The sequence below is a fragment of the Columba livia genome, chromosome 20 (genome assembly GCF_036013475.1).
Source record: "Columba livia isolate bColLiv1 breed racing homer chromosome 20, bColLiv1.pat.W.v2, whole genome shotgun sequence".
NCBI classification, from domain to species: Eukaryota; Metazoa; Chordata; class Aves; order Columbiformes; family Columbidae; genus Columba; species Columba livia.
In genome coordinates this window covers 10,065,346-10,088,780 of record NC_088621.1, presented here as the reverse complement: position 1 = coordinate 10,088,780, position 23,435 = coordinate 10,065,346, and the positions used below count along the sequence as shown (strand labels likewise).

Here is a 23,435-nt window from a genome sequence, read left to right as displayed (position 1 = left end):
CAGCCGCCTCCTTCCCCAGGGAAGCTGGAGCTGGTCCCATCGTTGTGCAGGTTTTGGCAGTCGTTCTCCTTGCTGGTGTTCTTCAGATGACCTGAATCCCAGGGCACAAAATCTTTCCCATTGATATTTCTCCCAAACAGGCACCGGTGTCAGAGCCAGCGAGCTCCGCAGAGAGAGCTGTGCTGTCCCCGCGCTGTCCTTTGTCCCTGCGTGAGCAGAGGAAGCCTGGCAACTGTGTGGGGGTGTTATTTTTCTCTGCTAAAGTGGCTGAAGCATTTCAAAGGGTTTCCCCAGGTGTGCTTGGCAGAGAGCTAAAGCCAGGCGCCTTTCCCTGGCCTCTGCATCACGCAAGACACTTCAGTTTTGCTTTTCCACCAAGCTGAGTGGTGCGGTTGATGTGCTGGAGGGAAGGGGTGTCATCCAGAGGGACCTGGACAGGCTGGGGGGTCCATGTGAACCTCATGAAATTCAACCAGGCCAAGTGCAAGGTCCTGCACCTGGGTCAGGACAACCCCAGCACCAGCAGAGACTGGGGGTGGGAGGGAGGGAGGGATGGGTGGATGGAATGGATGGATGGATGGAAGGATGAATGGATGTGTAGCAACCCTGTGGAGAAGGGCTGGTGGGGACAAAAGGGACATAAGCTGGCAATGTGCACTTGCAGCCCAGAGAGCCAAGTGTCTCCTGGGCCACATCACCAGCAGGTTGAGGGAGGGGATGCTGCCCCTCTGCTCTGCTCTCCTGGGGCCCCCCAGAGAACCGAGTCCAGCTCTGGGTTGTCCGGCACAAGACAGACATGGACCCCAGGGCTCTGTCCCTCTGTCACCAGTGCTGCCTCAGTCCCACCCTGCTCCCTCCAGCATTTTAGAACGAAGCTACAACCCAACCTGTGGCTCGTGATGCCAACCCAGGCGATGTGTGGGTCAAAAATGACCATCACATATATGAACCATCTTAAAACCAACATGGAAACGGTAAATGTTTGTGCCTCCTTGTGTGGAAGCAGCTCTGGCTGCCTCGTCCCGCATCCCACCCTTGCAGCTCCAGGACAGAGCCCACACTGGTGGTCCTGCCTGCATCTCCCATCCCAGAACAGCCAAAGGAGCCGCTTGTTTTGGCCTCCAACTGGCTGATGTAGCCTGGTTCCCTTTGTCCATGAAGGATAAAACCCGGTGCTGAGGCTCCAGTGTCAGTCCCAGCCTGGGTCTACCCTTTGTTGTGTGTGTTGTTTGTCCCAGGCAGGGCTGTCCTGTCTGGCCCAGGGTCACTTTGGCAGAGGGATGCTCCTGACCCTGCTGCTGCCTTCCTGGTTGGTTGTATTTTGGCTTTTCTTACTCTAGAAACACAGGCGTTGCCTCTGGTGTCTTCCCACTCGCTCTTGTACCTTTTCTCCACTTGTCACATCCATTTCCACAGCCACCTCTCCCAGGCCAGGCGAAGACAGCGGCAGTCAGTCCGATTGCACCCAGTGATGTCTCCCGGGCAGGAGCTCGCTGCTGGGGTGACGTCTTCTCCTCGCTTCGCAGACGTGCTGAGCAGTTGGGATGCTGTGTCTGAACGCATTCAGTGAATGCTCATGATAAAGCAATTGGCCTTTGTCTCTTCTGCTCACAACTTAATGGTTTCAGTAGACCTGAAATTCCTATGTTGCTGCGAGTCATTGCTCTTCCCCTCCTTTCAAGGCAGCTAAAGCGTCTCAGTGTTCCCTTGCATCTGGCAAACGGGCCACAGACCACATTCTTCCAAAACTGAGATGGAGAAATAGAGTCCAGTTTTATCAGAGAGAAGTCTTCAAGACGTTTTGTGGCTTCTCTGTTCCCCACAGCCAGAGTGCAAAGACCAGACCAAGAGCCTGAAACAACCGGCACCAGGGGAGGTCTTAGATGGGATATAGGGAACAATTTCTTCCCCAAAGGGCTGTGGGGCATTGGAACGGGCTGCCCAGGGCAGTGCTGGAGTCACCATCCCTGGAGGGTTGGACAGACGGACATGAGGTTCTCAGAGATATGGGTCAGTGCCAGGGGTGGGTTATGGTTGGGCTCCATGATCTGGAGGGTCTTTTCCAACCAAAATGATTAATGAGTTTTTAGGGTGTATCCCAAATGATGGGAACCCCCGGTTCCAACTCTGCTCTTTACCAAATACCTTGTAGAGGCTGAAGAGGAAGGAGACACAACACCTCAGCATATGGAGGCTCTTCCCCAAATCTTCCCAGTGTCCCTTCTGTCTCCTCTGCACATCAGGGCAGGGCACAAGGGACAAAGTACCACCAGCACGCTCTGAAAGGTCATCATTTCTACCAGCTGCAAGCTGACCTGGGTGAAGATGTCCCTGCTCATGGCAGAGGTTGGACTGGGTGAGCTTTGAAGGTCTCTTCCAAGCCAAACTGCTCTGTGAGTCTGATTCTGGGATTCTATGATTTTCTTCCCAGTCACCTTCAGGCTGTCAGAATACCTGGAACTGGGACATTCCCAGTTGTTGACCAACAGACTCTGGATCTTGGATTCGGTGATGTCACTGCTGGGAGGTGGTTTTCTCGGTTACCTGAGGCTTTGGCAGATGTTTGTGGACACATACCGGCCCATTGGTGCACCCAGAGCCGCCTGGGGGACAGAGGTCCCAGGAAGTTGCTGGCTCCACAGGATCAAGGGGGCAAAGCCAGCCTGCCCCCAGCTTTCCTCTGGCCAGGAACGCCGTCCCCACCCCAGCCCATCCCCATCTCTGCAGGGAGAACATCTGGGTGAGGGCCAGGGTAATGGGGCTGCCTCCAAACCCACGTGAGTGCTCCTCAGGGTTTGACCCCCATGCGTCCCGGTGGCAGAAGTGACCTAGGACCCCCCATTGCAGCTTGACCACAGCTTTGGGAAGAACGAAAAAAATCTGCTTTATTAAACCCGCTGGAGAAAGGGTACAAGGGGTGGTAGGGGAATGCAAAGCAAAATGGATGGTCTGGGCCATTCAGAACACAAGGGGTAGTGGGGGCACCCAAAGAACAAGGGGTGGTCTGGGGCATCGATAGCTCTCATGGAGCGACTGCTACTTCTTCATGGCTCCTTTCTTACTTTCGATCAGCAGCTGCCCCTCCCTCTTGATGTCTTCACAGGTGGGGACATGCTCGCCAGCTTCACCATCTTCGTCATCTCTGTCTTCAGAGGATTCTGGAGGAGGGAACAGAGAGAAATGGGCTGGGGAGGGTCTGCAGGGCCACCTCCGCTGTGCCTCTGTCCCCAGGGAGAGCCAGCACGTTTTGGAGGGCTGGTGGCATCGCAGTGAGCTTTCCTGCCAAGCCCTGGCTCTTCCTGCCCAGCACCCCAGGGTGACCTGCAGGGCCTGGCGCTGCCGCTGCTGTGGCCCATCTCCAGCTGCTGGGGCTTCTGCAGCCACGCGGTGCTGGACGCAGCTCCAGCTTCATTCAAAAGAGGTGGCAAGCTCCAAAATCTCAGTGGCTCCTCCAAGAGCATCCAATAGGAAGAGGCCACAGACACACCCGCGCACTGGTTATGCTTCACAACCAGGTGATTTTGAAGACAAGGGTCTCCCTCCTTGCCCCACAGCATCTTTTCTTGTTCCTTCTGTGGTTCGATGCTCACCACCCCACCAGCTGCATTCATGCTCCCACATCCCCACCTAAAAGCACCACCCATGCTCAAAGCCTTGGAGACAGCCCCAAGGTCTGGAGAGAACTCATGGGCTGGGCTCTGCTGGGACAGTGAGAGACAGGTGGGGATGGCCACAAATCCCAACAGGCAGGGGCAGGGACAGTCGCCGTGGGACGCGTCCCCGCTATGCTCTCCTACCGTCATCGCTGCTGTCTCTTTGCTCAAACGATACCATCACATTCCGAGGATCGCTGGACATTTTTTTTTCTCCAGGAAATCCCTGGCCTGCACGAAAGTCTGTGAAAGACACCCTGGGTTAATTGCTGAAGGGGACGTGGGTGTTACAACCCAAGGGATGCCCTTGATGCTCCCCTGGGACAACACCCTGCAGTGCCCAGTGCCACCTGGAGCTGAGCTGCTCCATGGGGCCACCGCCATTCTCCTCACTTGGGACGGGCCATCAGGAGGAGCCTGGTGCGGGTCCCCGAAGACCCCAGCAGGGATGGACACCCCACGTACCTCATTGCTCTCGTCAAGGATCCTGCGTTCAGGGGGCAGGTGGGCCGCCCGCTCTTGCAGGTACAGGAGCTTCTCGGCCAGGTACTGGAACTTCCCCTCCACCCCCTGGGACAGGAGAGAATCATCCTGGAGACAGAGAGAACAACCTTGGTGGGCAAAATGAGCCACTTGGGGTGACGGTGGCTGCCCCAAGTGTCACCGCGCTGTGTCACTGCACCACCCAGCGCTGGGTGGCTACCTGGCCGGGCACGGTGATGCCACGCAGACGGAAGAGGAGGTGGTCGGTTCTGCTTTCAAATTCAAAGAGGAGCTCCTCGTTCCTCAGCATCTGAGCTCGCAACTGGTTCCGCCGGTCCTGTTGTGCCTGCATTTTCGCTCTCAGCTCCTCCTCCAGCACCCTGCAGCCAACCACAGCCACATCCATACAACTGCACAGGGGTGCAGAGACACCACAAATCCATTGCAAAAGCTGCTCAGGTTGCAACCCACCACCCCCCCTGCCATGAGCAGGGACATCTTCACCAGCTCAGCTTGCTCAGAGCCCTGTCCAGCCTGGCCTGGGATGTCTCCAGGGATGGTTCATCCACCACCTCTCTGGCCAACCTGGGACAGGCTCTCACCACTCAAATCATAACGAGCCATAAGACAAACTGAAACGGCCTCAAGTTGCGCCAGGGGAGGTTGAGGTTGGATCTAGGGAACAATTTCTTCCCCAAAGGGCTGTGGGACATTGGAACAGGCTGCCCAGGGCAGTGCTGGAGTCACCATCCCTGGAGGGTTGGACAGACGGACATGAGGTTCTCAGGGACATGGGGCAGTGCCAGGGCTGGGTTGACGGTTGGACTCAAGCATCTTGAGGGTCTTTCCCAAGCAAAATGAGTCTGTGATTCTATGACACGGCTGTCCCGAGGACAGCATCACCTGGTTTTGTTGGAGGGCTGGTGAAACATGAGCAAAGCCTTCTGGAGCTCCAGATCCCTCAGTTTTTTCTCCAGCTTCTCCTTCACCTCTTCCTTCTCCTTGATGTCGTTCTCCAGGTCCTCCAAGGATGAGTCCTGTGCCAGGAGCTTGCTGGGGATGTTCTAAGCCAGAGACAGCACGAGAACTCAGCCCACAGTGCTCAGGCAGGGTGCAGGACCTGGCCTGTGGCCTCAGAGGGCTTTCTGCACCAGGGACCACTGCAGGCTCAAGGCATGGAGAAACACAGCTCCATCCCAGCCCACACGAGAGGGGCTCTGGGGGGCTCCAGGCCCACAGGAGAGCTGAGAACCCCTCAAGAAAACAAAGCGAGCAGAGAGGTCTCGGCTCCCGGTGCCTACCGGCAGCCTCAGGTTTTTGGGGAGATGGGTTGTTCCGTTACCCAGAGGCGCGAGCACTGTACTGCAGCCTTGGCCGCCTCCATCTTCTCGCTTATCTCGGCCTCGTGGTCTGTCTGGGACTCGGCGGCCTCCAGTTCGGTGGCTGAGGCGGGAGAAAAGTGGCAGAGAGGGATGCCCGGAGCTGCCCCAGCGTCCCACCCGTCTGCACCCCGCCAAGCACTCACCCACCAGTGGGTCCTGCTGGGTCGAGAGGTCCATGCTGGACTCGGACTTTGCTGGCTGTAAGGACGTTCATGGTCACCCCCCGAGCTGCTGGCACCCTGGGGAGCTGGCCCTGCCACCCCCACCCATGGGGGCTCGGTGCTGGTGCTTTCCCCTCAGCTCACCGCTGGCACATTCTTTTCGCTCAGTTCCCTCAGCCACGGCCTGTCGATGGGAACCTTCTGGGTGTCCGGGGAGCGCTCCGCAAGGAACTCGGCTTCCCTCTTGGCCAGCTCCTCCTGGAGTGTATCAGAGAAGAGATAAGTGGCTGCAGAAGCTGGGATGACACAATCATAGAATCATTTGGGTTGGAAAATCCCTTCAAGATCATCGAGTCCAACCATAACTCAGCCCTGGCACTGCCCCATGTCCTGAGAACCTCATGTCCGTCTGTCCAGCCCTCCAGGGCTGGTGACTCCAGCACTGCCCTGGGCAGCCTGTTCCAATGCCCCACAGCCCTTTGGGGAAGAAATTGTGCCCCACATCCAACCTCACCCTCCCCTGGCGCAACTTGAGGCCGTTTCCTCTGCTCCTGGCGCTTGTTCCAAAGGGAGCAGAGCCCGACCCCCCTGGCTCCAAGCTCCTTTCAGGCAGTTCAGAGATCAGAAGGTCTCCCCTCAGCTCCTGTTCTCCAGCTGAACCCCCAGCTCCCTCAGCCGCTCCCATCACACTTGTGCTCCAGCCCCTCACCAGCTCCGTTCCCTTCTCTCCACTCGCTCCAGCAACTCAAGGCCTTTCTTGGCATGAAGATAGACCTCTGTGAGCCAGCTGAGCTTCTGGGATGGCCAGTGTCATGAATGACCCCCCGTGTAAATGGGCTGGGTAGGAAAGCGGGCAGCATGGAGGGCAGGGAGGGCTGGAGGGTGGAGAGTGCTGCCTTCAGCATGGCTGGTGCTTTGGGCATGTTGTCCCCAGCCCCAGGGCATCCTGGCCCAAGAATGAGACATGAGAGGAGCTACAGAGGATCTAGGTGCTGTGGGCCAGCCCAGCTCAGTCTCTTTTGTTCTTCATTGCAGGAAGATCCACAGGCCTGGGTGCATGGTGCTGTCTGTGGGCTCTGCAGGGTGGCAGTGGGCCCCAGGGTGCCCTGGGTGATCTCACCTGGGCTATGGCAGCGGCTTTGCAGGCCTCCTCGGCCATGGCCTCCATGGCCTTCACCTCCACTTCGTACAGCTCTGACGTCCTGCACATGAGCGCCACCTCTCTAGTCAGTTGGTTCACCTCCTGGGACACAGGGAACCACAGCCTGTCACCCCACTGAGCCCTGGGGGTCCCCACGCTGTGACAATGGATGGAATCGCAGAATCCTAGAATAGCTGGGCTTGAAGGGCCCTTCCCAGCTCCCCCAGTGCCACCCCTGCCATGAGCAGGGACATCTTCACCAGCTCAGGTTGCTCAGAGCCCCGTCCAGCCTGGCCTGGGATGTCTCCAGGGATGGTTCAGCCACCACCTCTCTGAGCAACCCAGGCCAGGCTCTCACCACCTCATGGAGGGGAGCAGAAGGACCTCGCTGAGCCAGGAGGACGTCCCACCAGCACCAGTGCCCCCAGGGGCACCTCGCTGCCTTTGCAGGGGGAGCGGGTGGGACGATGGCCCGCTGAGGAGGAGCTCACCTCCTGCAGGGCATCATGCACCCGCTCGTACACGGCGCCCACTTTCTCTGCAGCGCGGACTTTGGCGCGCATCTTGTCAAGCTCGTTCTCCAGCTGGCGAATCATCTGGGGCAGAGATCGGGGGGACACTCGGGCTGACACCACCTGCTGAACCCAGCACCTACCCAGGGGGTGCAGGGCTTGGGTTCAAGCCCCCATGGGTGCTGCCACCCCAGGAAGAGGGGTCCTGGGTACCTGCTTTTGCTTCTTAGTCTCATCCAGCTCCTTCTTCAGCAGCCGCTGCCGCTGCTGCAGCTGCCGCTGCAGCTTGTCCCGGGCTCGGCAGCGCTGCCTCAGCTGGTAGTCCAGCATGTTGAGCGTGTTCGCCTGTTTGGAGATTGTGGCCCGGAGCTTCTCCCGGGCCTCCTGGATGGGCAAGCGAGAGGTCACCAAGCTGGAGGCAGCGCTCGCTGGGCACCCGCGGGAGAAGGGGGTCCTGCCTGGGAAAGTCCCCCCACCGTAGAGCCGGGGACGCTGGGACGTTGCTCCAGGACATTGTCACTCGCTTGCAAGGACGGGGACGGGGAGAGCTTTGCTGTGGGGGGTGGCTGGGGTAAGGCAGAGGTGACATCAGCACCTCAGGGCTCGGGGACTCTGCGGCAGACAGCCCAGGAAAGGCAGGCTGGAAGGGCCAGGAGCTCTGCTGGGGCAGGGGATCTGCTCCGCGAGCTAAAGGAGGACCTGCACGGATGAGTCCTGCGGTGGAAAGGGGCCCATGGGACACAGGTGAACACCCCGTGTCTCACCACACCAGCCCTGTGGGGTTGTCCTTGTGCCGGCACCAGGTCCCTCCACCGCGCACCCTGTTGCCAGCGTCCCTGGAGCCCCAGCCCCCGCAGCAGCCCGTGCCCACCAGACCCCGTTACCTCCACCGTCAGCCCGGCCAGATCGGGGGGCAAGTTGTACGCCCCGAGGACCTCGGGGTCCAGGACGGGCTTGTGCTGCGGGCACAGAGAACGTCACCGTCAGCATGGGGACGGTCACGTCCTACTGCTGTCTGCTCCCGGACAGGGCTGGCGGAGCAGCCGGCTCTGCAGGGCCAGCACCGGGCAGGGGGACGTGGCAGATGGGACCTCCCGCTACCTTGCGGGCCGCGTCCAGAGCCTGGGCATCTTCCTGCACGGCCTCGCGCAGGCGGGGGAGCCGCTCCCTGTTCCGACGGAGCTTTTCCTCGCACGACTGCGTGAAAATCTTCCTCCCTTGCTCTGGGGGACACGAAGGCGCCGTTGCTGCGGGACAACGGGGGGAGCGAGAGCCCCAGCCCGTCCCCGCCAAGCCCAAGGGGCAGCACCTTGCAAGGCGGCGGCGGCGCGCAGCTCCCGGGCGTGCCGGCTCAGCTTTGTCTTCTGGCCCCGCACGCTGGCAGCCGCGTCCCGGCCCCCCGGCCCCGCCGCAGCCATGGCCGCTCCACCGCCTGCCGGAGCCGCCGCCGGGCCGGCACCGCCTGTGGAACCGGGTGCCCGTTGCCTGCGGAACCGCAGCTCCAACGGCCACACGCCACGCGCCTCCCGCGCGGCCACGGCCGCTCGCAGCCCCTTCCTCTCCACACCTGCACGCGGCGGACTCGCTCCGGAGCGATTCCGGAGCGCGCTGCGGTAGCCACGGGCAGCACAGCGAGCACAGCCCAGCTCTGCTGCCGGCACCGCGGCTGCGGCAGCCGCAACCAGCCCAGGGGAGAGCCCGCCGAACCCCCCAGAAACGGGACCGTTGCGGCGAAGACACGCGCACACGGACACACAACACAGCAGCGCTCGCCCGGGAGCTGCCCGCTTGTCCGAGTGCCGGGAGGAGTCCGTCACTCCCTGGACATCCTCCTTCGGAAACTCCACTGCACCACTCAGGACACGGTAGCGCAGGGAGTTAGCAAAACCCGCAAACGCCAGCCAGCTGCCAACACTGATCTTTATTTGGATGCTTACCGTACACTCCTGCTGGAGGACAGATAGGACAAGAAGTGCAAGCACGTACCTTAATTTCTTGATTAATAAAATGAAGCTCCCCCTACCAGAGAAAACACTTAACATTGCATTTGCAGAAAAAACAGACTTGATAAGGAAATTGCCTTCCTAGCACCAAGCGCATAAATTGGCTTAGAGTAAGTTTCTGTAACAGAAGCTCTTTGACCTGCAGCCGTCCTCTTGTGCTCTGGGTGCTGGGATGTAGAAGACAAAAGGCGGGATTATGAAATCGAGCAGTACTGACACAATGTCATCGGAGGCTCTTCCTCAGCGTCTCCCTCGCAGACTCATGAATTGGATGTTAGCGCTAATTGCCAGGGACAAGCTAAATATCAACGTTACCTACCATCCTCAGTGCTTCACAAAGACACGGGCGTCTGAAAAACGCGGATTGTGCGCACGAGAAATCTTACCAATCTGTCCACGTAGAGATTTCCACACTGAGGCTGTGGCCGCACGGCAAATAGAATCGTTATGGCACTGAACTTTCCGAGGCAGCATTTAAACACCGCGCAAGATTACCCTGGGGGCAAGAGAAAGTGTTTTAAAACGGGTGAAATGGTTCAAGAATCTCCATTGCAGTGGCCCTCAGCAAAGTTCAGAGTCTATAGTGGCAAACACTTTGAAAATATCCCTAAAGAATCTTAAGCCAGCCTTGCACGCGCTCCCGTCAATCGACCGCCGCAGAAATCAGCTTCCGAGAGGATCCAGTCCCGCAGACTCTCCGCACCCGACACGTCAAAGCTCCTCCCGTTGACGTCAACTCTCCCTGCTTCAGTTCTACACAATTCAGTTATGTTTTTGTTACCCTGATCTTTGCATTCCCAGTAGGTCTGTTCAACCTTTTGATTCACTCTTTTAGTGGTCCACTTGTCATAGAAGCACCATCCTACATCGTGGAATCGTCCTATTGTAATACACCTTGCTTTAGGTAATTTTAAACAATCTGCCCTGTGTCCCGCCGTTTTCCATTTTTGTCGTTCTCTTCTCCTTTGTTCAGTTGGGACTTCTTCTATTCTAGTGTGGGATTCACATGCTATCTTACCAGTTCTGTTTATTTCTGGTAAGGTAGTAGCGATTATTCCCCACTGTACTGGGTCCTCAGCTGATTTTGGTATGGGAAGGCAGGCAGTGATGCTACTGATATTTTGTGTTTGCGCAAAGTCTCGGATTAATGTTATCATGCCCATGGCAGTGGAGACCGCGACCTGTCCCCAGCCGCGGTGTCCAGACGATCCCCCCTCCGTACCGGCAACTCGGAGGGTCCGGCATAGCAAAGCCCGACCTGGCGAGTGCCGGCGACCGCCCCGGGACCGGCGGCGCGAAACGGGGCAGCCTGAAAGGGCCGCTAGAAATACATGTCCAGTACGGGCGCGACCCAAAAAACGGAGGCAGACTTCCCCCGTAAAGCTTCTACCGCCTGTCCGCGCACCTCCTCCCGGCTGCCCCCCCGCATCGTTCCTGCCCACTCCCCCCCACACCTTTCAAATGAAGAAAGAGGACGCCGCGGCTTGGGAGCGGCAGCCCCGCCCGGCTCAGTGCGCTCTGAGGGTCAGGGGCAGCTCGCATTAGGACCCGGCAATGTGCCTCAGCACTGCTGCTTACTAAAAGGAGCTGCTAATAACACTTGCTATCAAAAAAATTAACTGGCACTCCACTGCAGCTAAATGGGGCATTATGGAGGCCATTAATGATTTTGATAAAGAGTCAATAACAGGCAACAAGTCGATAAAGACCTGCCCCCAAAACACTGGCAGTCCCTACCGACGATCCCCAGGGCCGTTGAAATCAATGGGCCGCGCCTTCCTGTCCTTCGGCGATAGGGACCCCCGAGATGACGATGTTTATCCCGGACGAGCCGCCACATCTGTAGGAAACAATTTCTTTGCAAATATGTGCCCAAAATCCCGGCTGCAATTTCCCTCCCCTGTTCCCCATTGGTTGGTACTGCAGGGTTTACAGACCATCCCGACGCACGCAACACCCTTCCCCTTATCAATCTGTTTCAGATATGGATTCTTGGTACTTTGGCTACACTTCCCCCTAAATTATCTTATCAATACAGGTATGGGTATGTATACAGGTGTCCGTACCTATTCCAGGAAGTGACTGTGTGTTACATGAAGAATTCATAGTCCGATGTCTCTCGGTCCTTCCCCCCTGCTGTGGTCACGCGCCAGGTCCTCAGTTATGTAAAAACAGCAGTTCTTCCTTAAATGTTCCTTACATTCAGTATATATATTACTCTCTTTCTCTCTCCCTTCGTTTTCCTTCCCTCTCTACCACTCTGTTTCTCCCTTTCCCTTTTGAACATACAAGGATAGCACCATCTTTAAGCTCTGCCGTTGATTTCTGGTTACATTTCATGTTAGAGCTACTGATGGTTGCCAGTACATCGCTCGTAGTAGGATTCTTGCTGCTAATGTGTTGACAAGTTCTGTTACACTTTTGCCAAGTCACCATTCGCTGCACCCAATATTCCAACAAGTACTTTTAGTAAAACTCACAATTGAATTGGACCCCGGAGGTGATTGTCTGTCCTTCACTTCACGTAAGCGCGCAGAATGAACCCAGAGTTAACTCACAGCCGGTCTCATCTGTTGAGTCAGGGCGCGTGTCGCGTCTGGAGTTAACTCATCCCTCATCCCATGTGTTGGGACGGGACATGGTCCCCGGGGGGGTCACCCCTGGGCGAGGGGGTTGCACACCAAGGGCTCTGCTGACGGGGGCTGTACCGGGGGTGGGTGCTGCAGGGAGCTGGTGTTATAGTTGAATTGGGTTTTGTGGGCTGTGTTTTGATTCTGCAGACCATATCCAAGATTCTTACCTTATCTTAAAAGCTATGCATGTTGTATACGAGTTCATATTTTTGAGAACTGAAAGTTAGTACTTATCTTATCTCGAGAGAATAAGATGTGCTGAGAAGGTACATTTGCTATCATCCAAGAATTTATCTAATTTTATTAAAAGTGCGCATGTGCTGTGATGAAAGGTGAAAAGTACACTCGTGATGAAGACTACTTACTTCATCCTGAAGACCCCAAAACGACCACCAGAGGACACTGCGCATGCTTAGGGTAGTTCCAAAATGTTGCAACTGATATTGTGAAATAATTGTGTAACCTAATGAATATGCAATATACACGTTGTAACTCTAATGAATATGTATATAACTAAATTGTATAAATGTAGTGGAGTTCGAATCAGTGGTCGAAGCCAGCTTTGGGTGCGAACCCCTGGTTTCCCAGCGCTGAAATAAAAGCACCGCATATAACTACGTCCGTGGTTATGTGTCCTAATTGCTAACATTTTGGGGACACAGATGGGACCTCGCGAGCATTGCTGAGGCGGATCGCGTCTGGATCCTGCTCCGGCTAGCACCGAGGTATTCTTGGGGAGCGCATCGGACGCGACCGACCCTCCGCTGCTCTCGACGGACCTCTGATTGGTAAGAAGGTGCTTTATCTTTTGAATTTGGGGTACCCCATTTGGTTTGGTAGCCTGCCGATCAGACGCGGCGAAAGCCACGCTCGGTTGGGCAGGGAGCTCCCGAACAGTAAAGCCTATAGGCGCCGTCCGTCAGACGGAGGGAAACCTCTGCATGTTCGGCATTTGTTTGGTTAGGCGCCAATTAGTCTGTGTAGCTGAAAGGTTCAGCATTTGTTTAGGAGCAATTTGGTTTGGTTTGTGTATTTGCCTTAGGTTCGCATCCTGAATCTTGTTTTCTGATTTTATTCTGGTCTGGTTGTATTGCATTAGTTCCTGTATTCGATCTGGTTCTTGTATTTGTTTTTGAATTTGTGTTTGTTTGGTTTGGTTTCTGTATTTGTGTTTGTGTGTTGATAATATGTCTAAGTTAAAAGTATCGCCGCTGAATTGTTTACTGAAACATTGGAAGGAGGCTGGGTTTGGACAGTCTATGCATAAAAAGAAGTTAATCGAGTATTGCACTCATTGGTGGCCTGGGTATAAATTACCAAATGAAGTACAGTGGCCACCGGAGGGCACTTTGAACCATGAAATTATTGCTGAATTAATGAGGTTTTGTCAGAGAGAGGGCAAATGGGATGAAGTTCCATACGTTGATCTCTTCTTCTATCTTGAGCAAAAACATGATTGGAGAGAGGGCTGTGGGCTAATGTTAGTGCAAAATAACAGCGATAATAAGTGTACGGGATGCACAACGGAAAAGAAATGCATGACGTGTTTGGCTGTGGAAAATAGCAGCGGTAATGATTCAAAGACAGATTTACTGTGTCTCGATGTTGCGCCTTCTGAGGAAACGGTATCAGTTAGACCCTCTGCGCCTATCCCTCTTGCTGATAGTGAGGATGATTTAAGTGATGATAAGGAGGTAATAACCGGTGTAAAAGGGATAACGGTAACCCCAGTGTCTCACCGAACTAGAAACAGGGAAAAAGAAAAGGGGGGAGGATTATCAAATGTAATAGCACCCCTGCGGCAGGCGGTAGGTGTTGGGGGGGAACCAGTTTATGTAAAAGTCCCGTTCTCACCAGGGGATTTAGTAATCTGGAAGCAATCAGCTGGTCCTTATCGGGAAAACCCAGATAAGGCTGCAAAAGTGATTAAGATGAATTTACAAGTGATTCTGGATACATTAATGGACTCTACAGAAAGGGATATGGTCATACGGGCTGCAAGAGATAGAGTGAGAGAAGATATCCGAAATGGACTAGCAGGTGGTAATGTTGATGAGAATTTTCCAAAGGAAGATCCCCGATGGGATTATAATACAGGAGGCGGGTTAAGCCGTCTCCGGAGGTATCAGGATTGGTTATTGACCGGCGTCCAAACTGCTACACCGAAGCAGATGAATTGGTCAAAATTGTATAATGTAAGGCAAGAAAAGAATGAGTCTCCCTCAGCCTTTTTAGAAAGATTGAAAGAAGCTGCCCAAAGATATACGGATTTAGATATAGAAACGGAACAAGCGAAAACTCAGTTGGCTTTAATTTTCCTAGGGCAATCTCAAGATGACATTCGAAAGAAGTTGCAGAAACTAGAAGGTGCACAGTTAAGGAATTTGGATGTAATGTTAGAAACAGCTTGGAAAGTTTACAATAATAGAGAAAAGGAGCAGTCGAGACGTCACCAGCAAAATCTGTTAGCTTTGATCCAGGGACAAGGCAGGGGAATAGGAGTCCGTGGTAGGCGAATTGGACATGCTCGAGGTCGGGGACGCGGTTTACGAAATACACAAGGAACTCCCCTGAGACCCCTTGTGAAGCTCGGCATAAACCAATGTGCTTATTGTAAGCAGGAAGGACACTGGAAGAATGAGTGTCCAAAGACCCCCATGAATCAGGTGTCCAATGCTGCGGGAAATGCGGTACAGACTATGGTATTGGGGGTGAAATAAATAACTTATGCTTTTTCTATGGATAAACAACATTTAATCCAATTCCTTGTATTCCTTAAACACGTGTTCATTAGAGCATAAGCAAAACAGCGCTGGGTGCGCGGGGGATTCACTCCGCCCAACACGCACACTTTTAACAATAAGAAGTGTGCTTAAATACAGTATGGTATTACATATTCATAATGACCCCGGAAACGCCTATACATATTCATTAGCTTTCCCGCTTTTTATTAAAATGAGTCTCAGATAACCATTTACATATTCCCCTCCTTGACCCTCCCGTGATGCGCCTGCGCAATGTCACTTGGTGAATTTGAGGAAGGGTCTTTAGGGGTCTTTGGATGAAGGCTCCTTCAGCTTCGTCACAGTGGACTTTTTACCTTTGGCTCATTAGGAGGAACTGGCTGGAACCCAAGCTACCAAACCGACTGGAACCAGACTGGTGCCTCCTTTTTGCTGTAAATCTTGGCTATCTTGTCTCCTCAAGGTTGCAGCTGGTGCTGTAAAATCAGTAGAGCCATTGCTGCAACCTTTGGATTTGTGTTTTGGAGAAAAGGAGCTAACCCACGAGTTCTTATATGTTCCAGATTGTCTCAGCATTTAATGAAGTCCTGCTTTTTTTTTTTAGCACAATTAGTTACATACAGCTCTAAACTAGATATTAATTATATGGTTTAAAATGTTAGCTTGTTAGTAGGCCCTTATTATATAGTTGCTTAACCCTTAAAATATTAGTTCGCTCTATCAATATAACTTCCTAAACAAGTTTCATAACTTTTTTACATAGAACTTAACCACCTTTCCCTTTCCCAAATTCAGAGTCTGTGCCTCATTTGGTTATACCTGTAAACATTAAACATCTTAGCACGAATCACAACTGCATTTTTCACAGGGGAATACAGTAATGACAGCTGACTATATGAAGGCACGAAAGTGAAAACTCAGAATAAGGAGCCCTTAGTGACAATACAAGTGGGAGACCGGGATGTAAGATTTTTAGTAGACACAGGGGCTACTTATTCTGTATTAAATTCCTTACAGGGGGTGGTGGGTCACAGAGCTACAACAATTGTTGGTGCCACAGGGAAGGAGGAAGTACGGCCATTCCTGCAACCTTTGGATTTGTGTTTTGGAGAAAAGGAGCTAACCCACGAGTTCTTATATGTTCCAGAATGTCCAGTTTCTCTTTTAGGACGAGATTTGCTGACTAAATTAGATGCCACAATAACATTTGAGGATGGAGATTTGGTAATGAAAGTTCCGGAGTCGAAGGTAGGACAAATTTTACTATTAAAGGAAAATCCAATTGTAAGGATGCCACAGGCAGTAGAAGATGCAGTGATCCCCACGGTATGGGAAACTGACATACCTGGGAGGTCAAAAGCAGCTAAACCTGTGAAAGTAGAGCTGAAGGAAGGTGCTAAACCAGTACGATTGAGGCAGTACCCATTGAAATTAGAAGCTAAATTAGGAGTAGTATCTCTGATTGAGAAATTCTTGAAATATGGAGTTCTAGAATAATGTGAATCAGAATACAATACTCCAATCTTTCCAGTAAAGAAACCTGATGGTAGCTATCGACTAGTCCAGGACTTACGAGCAATAAAGCAAATCACTAAGGATATACATCCCGTAGTGGCAAATCCATATACCTTGTTAACATCTGTGAAAGAGGAATATAAATGGTTTACGGTTCTTGATTTAAAAGATGCCTTGTTCTGCATACCCCTTGACCAGGAAATAAAAAGCTATTCGCTTTCGAATGGGAAAATCCACACAACGGAAGAAAGGCCCAATTAACCTGGACGTGCCTTCCACAAGGATTTAAGAATAGTCCGACTATCTTCGGAAATCAACTAGCCAAAGAACTTGAGGAATGGACTACAAGAGGCCATATCGGAATTCCTCGACAATGGTATTTGATGCTGCAATATGTGGATGATATTCTGATTGCTGCTGAGACCCAAGAACTTTGCATCCAGGTAACAATGGAAATATTGAATCAATTAGGAATGAATGGATATAAAGTGTCAAAAAATAAAGCTCAGATTGCCTCCACGACTGTGATCTATCTAGGATGCGAGCTTTCTCAAGGACAGCGAAGACTAGGTATAAACCGTGTACATGCTATCTGTGCTATCTCAGAACCGCGTAACTTACATGAATTAAGATCTTTTCTAGGAATGGCAGGATGGTGCAGGCTCTGGATTATGGACTATGGATTTATTGCCAAACCTTTATACGAGGCACAGAAGAATAAGACCTTAGTGTGGGAAAAGCCACAACAAGAAGCTTTCCAAAAATTGAAACAAGCTTTAATGCAAGCGCCTGCTTTGGGCCTACCTGATCTGAGTAAAGACTTTCAGTTATTCGTACATGAACGACAGAGACTTGCCCTAGGGGTATTAACCCAACGGCTGGGATCTTGGAAAAGGCCCGTAGGTTATTTCTCTAAACAACTTGACCCGGTAAGTGCTGGATGGCCGACGTGCTTGCGGGCAGTGGCTGCTACCGTGATATTAGTTCAGGAAGTCCGGAAACTGACCATGGGGAAAAAGATTGAAGTACTTGTATCCCACATGGTGACTACTGTATTGGAACAAAAGGGGGGCCATTGGCTTTCCCCAAGCAGAATGATGAAATAGCAAGCGATTTTGACAGAACAGGATGATGTTATCCTAAAAACAACTAACCTAATGAATCCAGATGTGTTTTTAAGCACAGAGACTGAAGAAGAAGATCTGGAACATGATTGTGTGGAGGTCATTGAATACACCACACAAGTCGTCCGGACTTGAAAGATACCCCATTGGAAGAGGCGGATTGGGAGCTTTTTACTGATGGCAGTAGTTTTGTGGAAAGCGGAGTGCGGTATGCAGGATACGCGATTACTACTGCCAAAACAATAATTGAAGCTAAATCCTTACCACCAAACACATCAGCACAGAAAGCTGAGTTGGTAGCCCTAACTAGGGCATTAGAGCTCAGTGAAGACAAAAAGGTCAATATTTGGACTGACTCAAAATATGCATTCGGGGTTGTTCATGTACATGGAGCTCTTTGGAAAGAGTGTGGACTACTCTCCTCCCAAGGAACAAATATCAAGTACCAAAAAGAATTATTGAACTTGATTAATGCCATTCAAAAGCCATCACTAGTTGCCATCATGCACTGTAAAGCTCATCAGAGTGGGACATCGAAAATTATTGAAGGAAATCGACTTGCTAATCAGACAGCCCGATCAGTGGCACGACAAGTCTGGATGATGGTGGGTCTCGTCTCCCAGAAGGTAAGAGCAATTGATTTATTACCTACACCTTCAGAGGCACCTAAATATTCTGCAGAAGATGAGAAATTGTCAAGACTAGTAAAAGCCGTCAAGGATAATTCTGCATGGTATGTAACCGCCAATGGACAAATTGTGGTGCCTATCACAATTATGAGAGGGATACTTCAGGCAGAGCACCAGAAGTGTCATTGGGGTGCAGAAGCATTGGTAACTTATCTAAGAAAACAAATTATCTCGGTCCAGATGTTAACAATGGCAAAATCTATCACAGCTAAGTGTGAAATTTGCTTGAGAAATAATCCTTTAGTTAAAAGGAAAGTAGATATGGGAAAAATTAGGACAGGTGTACAACCAGGAGATTGTTGGCAAATAGATTATGTGGAACTCCCCAAAACCCGAGGATTCAGATATCTATTAGTTGGGGTATGCACTTTTTCAGGATGGCCAGAAGCCTTCCCTTGTCGCACCAACCAGGCACAAGAAACTGTAAAATGGTTATTGAAGGAAATAATTCCTAGATTTGGAGTACCATTGGGAATATCATCTGATAGGGGACCACATTTTGTTGCTCAAGTGGTAAAGGAAGTCAGTAGATGTTTGGGAATTAAATGGGAATTACATACCCCGTGGAGACCCCAGTCTAGTGGCCAGGTGGAGAAAATGAATCAGATGCTAAAACAACAGCTTAGCAAAATTTGTCAGGAAGCAAAAATTCAATGGCCCCAGGCCTTACCAATAGCGTTATTGCGAATTAGGATTAAACCCAGGAGGGGAATGTCAGTAAGCCCATACGAGATTCTGTATGGCAAACCATATGAAGCACCTAATCCGAATCCAAGTGTACATGTAAAAGGTAATCAGGATGTGTACAATTATGTGTTGTCTCTCGGCAGGACATTGAATCGACTCAGATCCGTATTAGTGTGGAATTGCCCACTAGCACTTGAGAATCCAGTACATGATATAGAACCTGGAGACACGGTGTATATAAAGACTTGGAGAGAAGATCCTTTAAAAGAACGTTGGGACGGACCTTATCAAGTACTTTTAACTACATTTACCGCAATCAAGGTTGCTGAAATAGATTCCTGGATACACTACACCCGAGTGAAGAAAGTCCCAAAACGGTGGCAATCACAATTAGTGGGTCCAACCACACTTAAAATCACAACGCAGGATGTCTAACTTTTATCACCGCTTTGTGCTTATAGTAGTTTATGTACCCAGACTGTATGCCACACTGATTTGCAAAGTCACTGGAGAACAATTATGCAAAACACGAAGGGCTATAGGAGATAGTGATGATGCTCAAATGCCGCAAGTAGTGCAGAGTGTACAGAATCAGGCAGAGAATCTGATGATAGGATTAATTCGAGATTTTGCACAAACCCAAAATGCCAGTAGCATCACTGCTTGCCTTCCCATTCCAAAATCGGCCGAAGACCCAATACAATGGGGAATAATATCTACAACCTTACCGAGAATGAATAAAACTGGTAAGATAGTGTGTGAATCCCGTACTAGGCTGGAGCAAGTGCCAACTGAAAAATGGGTAAAAACAGGACCCGAAACAGTGGAATTTAGAGGAAAGGTAATTCTCAAAGAAAGTTGGACCAAAAAGACAGTATATGAAGAGGTTAATTGGACCTATTGGGAATGTAAAGATCAGGATAATCAGAACATAACTGAATCATAGTACAGCAATATCAATATAGTGAAGCATTTCCATGGTGTATACGATGGACCAATGTAACGAGAGGAGTAACAGTACCATGGTGGAATTGCTCTCGAGTGATGACCTGCCAGACAGATGTGAGAGAAATACCTCTGTCCATCATTAAAGTTGCAGTAATCACAGGTTGCATTTTTCAGAAACAATTGGATCCAAAGGAAGCAATCAAAATAGGCATTGATGGAGATAAGATAGATTGTAGAGGAACTATAGGTAGTGTGGGACATTTGGTTTGGGCCTTAAGTGATGGAACCTGGACAACACATTTACCGATAGCAGGACCTGTAAGGGAGGTTACTTTGGAGTTACCAACCCTATGTCCCATTTGGAAGAGGTCACCCCTGAAGAATAGGCAAGAACTCCTACAAGTTAGGCACAAGCGAGAGATAGATGAAGATGATGTGTGGCACGAGCCATCAGGTAGTGTTAAATTCGGCTGGGCATTAGAATCTTTCTTTGCACCAATTGCAGCCTATAGAAACAGAGAAATGATTGACAGATTAATTGGACAGATGGATCGATTGGCAAGGATAACCAAAAAGGGTTTTCGAGATTTCAATATACAATTGCAAGCTACGACCAAAATGACTTTGCAGAACAGAATGGCACTTGATATAATGTTGCTAAAAGAAAATGGGCTTTGTGGGTATTTAAAGGATAGGGTTGATCACTGCTGCATTCATATCCCAAACATAACCTCTGAAGTGGAGAAAGATATTTCCCAATTAACCCAAACAGAAAAGGATCTGCAAGCGGAAAAACAAGATGTAGAGCAGAGCCGGATTGGGGCCTTGCTAGGCAAATTGAACCTGAACCTGGGAGGATGGGTACATTCGTTGTTGGAAAGATTATTTTTGCTTGCTATTATAGTTGCTCTTTTCTTTTTGCTGTATGCTTGTATTAAGCATCAGATAAGTCAATCAAACGCCAGGAACGACCGCATCTTTACTGTTCTTAGCAGACCTACTTTTGACAGCCCTCCACCTTATAAGGAAAACATAAATAGTGAAAATGCATTGTCTAGGAATAGAAAAGCATTTTCAAAGGGGGGAAATGTTATAGTTGAATTGAATTTTGTGGGCTGGGCTGTGTTTCTGATTCTGTAGACCATATCCAGGATTCCTACCTTATCGTAAAAGCTATGCAAGTTGTATACGAGCTCATATTTTAGAGAACTGAAAATTAGTTCTGTTAGTTCTCAGTAAGCTCTTATCTTATCTTGAAAGTGCTGAGAAGGTACATTTGCTATCATCCAAGAATTTGTATAATTTTATACAAAGTGCGCATGTGCAGTGACAAAAGGTGAAAAGTACACTAGTGATGAAGACTACTTACTTCATCCTGAAGACCCCCTGAACGACCACCAGAGGACACTGCGCATGCTTAGAGTAGTTCCAAGGTGTTGCAACTGATATTGTGAAATAATTGTGTAACCTAATGAATATGCAATATACACGTTGTAACTTTAATGAATATGTATGTAACCAAATTGTATAAAATGGTGAAGTTTGAATCAGTGGTCGGAGCCAGCTTTGGGTGCGAGCCCCTGGTTTCCCAGCGCTGAAATAAAGCACCGCATATAACTACGCCCATGGTTATGAGTCCTGAATGCTGACACCTTCACCCTGCAAACCCCCTCCCAGCCCCCCTGCACCCCAATGTCCTCCACATGGTGCTGGTGGATGGATCCAGCTCAGCACGGGGTGGGGTGCCCGACTGCTCCTCCTGGGCCCCACCCAAATCCTGCTGTGAAGCAGCAGGTCCCTGTACAGCCCAGCATCACTGTGCCTGCCCTGGGGGTGGCAGCCAGTGGGGGGGTGCCCAGGAGTGGGTGCTGGCAGTTTGGGGGAGCAGCCGCCTGGCCCCAGCCCAGGGCAGCGTGTTGGGGTGATCCTGGGTCCCCACACCGTGACACCCAGCAGCAGCCACTACGTGGGTGTCACAGGGCTGTACTTGTCCCCCTGTGCCCTGCAGAGCTGGGGACACAGACACATCCCCAGGCACCATACAGCCCCCACCACCCCCTCCCACGGGCATCCCCACCCTGGTGCCATCGTCACCCTGAGCATCCTCACCTGCACCCCCCTGCTACTGGACACCAATTTAAGCCCAGCAGCCCCACTTCACCTCTACCAACTGATGGGTCAGGAGGGGTGGGACCCTTGGTCAATGAACATGGTCCTTAACAGAGGAGGTGCCCAGACTAGCTGAGAAGCTTCTGGCCTATGTTGTAATGCCCACAGCCACATCTGGCCAAACAATGAAACGGGGTTCCCGCCAAAGACCCCCTTTGAGTGGTCTTCTCGGAGCTGCAGGTCTGTGAACTGGAGTCCTTTCCTTAGACAGGGACACCATCTAGGGAAACTTCCTGGCATTAATGACACCTCACTTCTTTGAGTGAGTGACTGTTTCTCGTGAGTCCCCTGAAGGAAAAGGCCTCCAGTTTTGTTTGTTGTGAGTGACTACTTGCACGTTGTGGATCCTCATTATTCTTATGATATTGCATTTAAATCATCTCCTTAGCTGCTGTCTGAACCTGTATTTTCTGTTATCAGAGTGCTAAATATGTGTGATACCGTTGAAATTGAATTGTGGTGTTTATGAGTGATATGAAGTAAAATAACAGTCTTAGGTAATGTGCAAGGCCTGAATTAGGATTTAGCCAGTACCCTGCAAAAGAATTACATGGTTTGTAAGAATTCGGACTGTAAGACAAAATGGCTAACATTATCTAATAGCATAAAGTGATTAGAGCCTAAAACTTCATTTTCAGCTCTCAGTCTGCATGTCTGGGTTTTTGAGGGAATTGGATATGCTTGTGTGATGTTTTTTCTTGTAGTCCTCTGAATCATCTGGAGAATGATGCAGAATGCAAAGAAGAACAAAGCCAGGGTCCTTACTGCGCTCATTGAGACCTGATGTTTAAAACAGAAAGGTGGGGAATGTTGGAAAGTAAGATGTGGGAAAGCAAGATGTTCGGTTCCAGCCACCTGGATGATAAAGGAAGATCAATACTAACATGACCATCTGGACGGTCAAAGGCATAATACTAACATAATAATATATCAAGGGCCTTGGACATATGACTTTGAAGTACGTTTCTCGTAATTGTAAAAAGTTATAGCCCAGACTCGTGAGAATGGTATCTCGGGCCGGATAACCGCCCCCAAGTGCATGGGATGTGTGAATGTCCTTGGGCCTGGTCTGTGAATGAGTGCAAAAACAAGTGAGACAAACATCACATGAGTTTAGTGTGTTCTTAACAACCATTAGTGGAAAAGCACCTTTTTGTAAACGTCTTGGCCCAGGCCTGTACCTGTAAATCCTATAAGTTGTCAACGGTGAATAAAGAAGGCAGCCCAGGCCTAGGTCAGCTCTCGGCTTGGCCAGGCCCTGCGCTCCTTCCTGAACAAGATCTCTGCCTCTGCGTGAATTTCTGTCTGCGTCCTGGTGTGCGTCGTTCCTAATCGCTGCACTCCCGGGCAGGAGCTCGCTGCTGGGGTGACGTCTTCTCCTCGCCTCGCAGACGTGCTGAGCAGTTGGGATGCTGTGTCTGAACACATTCAGCGAATGCTCATGATAAAGCAATTGGCCTTTGTCTCTTCTGCTCACAACTTAATGGTTTCAGTAGACCTGAAATTCCTATGTTGCTGCGTGTCACTGCTCTTCCCCTCCTTTCAAGGCAGCTAAAGCGTCTCAGTGTTCCCTTGCATCTGGCAAACGGGC

The 23,435-nt window shown here is 50.9% G+C and overlaps 1 protein-coding gene and 1 long non-coding RNA gene across 2 annotated transcripts; one reads left to right on the top strand and one right to left on the bottom strand.

Moving 5' to 3' along the window:
- Window positions 1-2,859: 2,859 nt before the first annotated feature.
- Window positions 2,860-10,129, bottom strand: LOC135575919 (coiled-coil domain-containing protein 183-like). The gene is made up of 14 exons (XM_065037228.1): window positions 8,642-10,129; window positions 8,434-8,555; window positions 8,217-8,291; window positions 7,546-7,716; window positions 7,312-7,416; window positions 6,800-6,922; window positions 5,824-5,937; window positions 5,662-5,716; window positions 5,479-5,579; window positions 5,040-5,200; window positions 4,357-4,516; window positions 4,119-4,244; window positions 3,798-3,896; window positions 2,860-3,158 (listed from the first exon to the last, which is right to left on the bottom strand). Exons 1-13 carry the CDS (start codon window positions 9,372-9,374, stop codon window positions 3,834-3,836), a joined length of 2,109 nt encoding a protein of 702 aa, XP_064893300.1. The 5' UTR covers window positions 9,375-10,129; the 3' UTR covers window positions 2,860-3,158; window positions 3,798-3,833.
- Window positions 10,130-12,541: 2,412 nt separating this feature from the next.
- On the top strand, window positions 12,542-21,295 carry LOC110364446 (uncharacterized). The gene is made up of 2 exons (XR_010467372.1): window positions 12,542-12,756; window positions 18,871-21,295. It is a non-coding gene; the product is annotated as an uncharacterized LOC110364446 (long non-coding RNA).
- Window positions 21,296-23,435: the final 2,140 nt, after the last annotated feature.

Excerpts from the sequence above, each read along its gene's own strand:
- LOC135575919 (XM_065037228.1), bottom strand. The coding sequence starts at position 9,374 with ATGTTAAGTGTTTTCTCTGGTAGGGGGAGCTTCATTTTATTAATCAAG. Across the intron at positions 7,417-7,545 it reads AGACTAAGAAGCAAAAGCAG|ATGATTCGCCAGCTGGAGAA; the intron begins GTACCCAGGACC and ends TCTCTGCCCCAG. Across the intron at positions 5,580-5,661 it reads CCAGCAGGACCCACTGGTGG|CCACCGAACTGGAGGCCGCC; the intron begins GTGAGTGCTTGG and ends CTCCCGCCTCAG.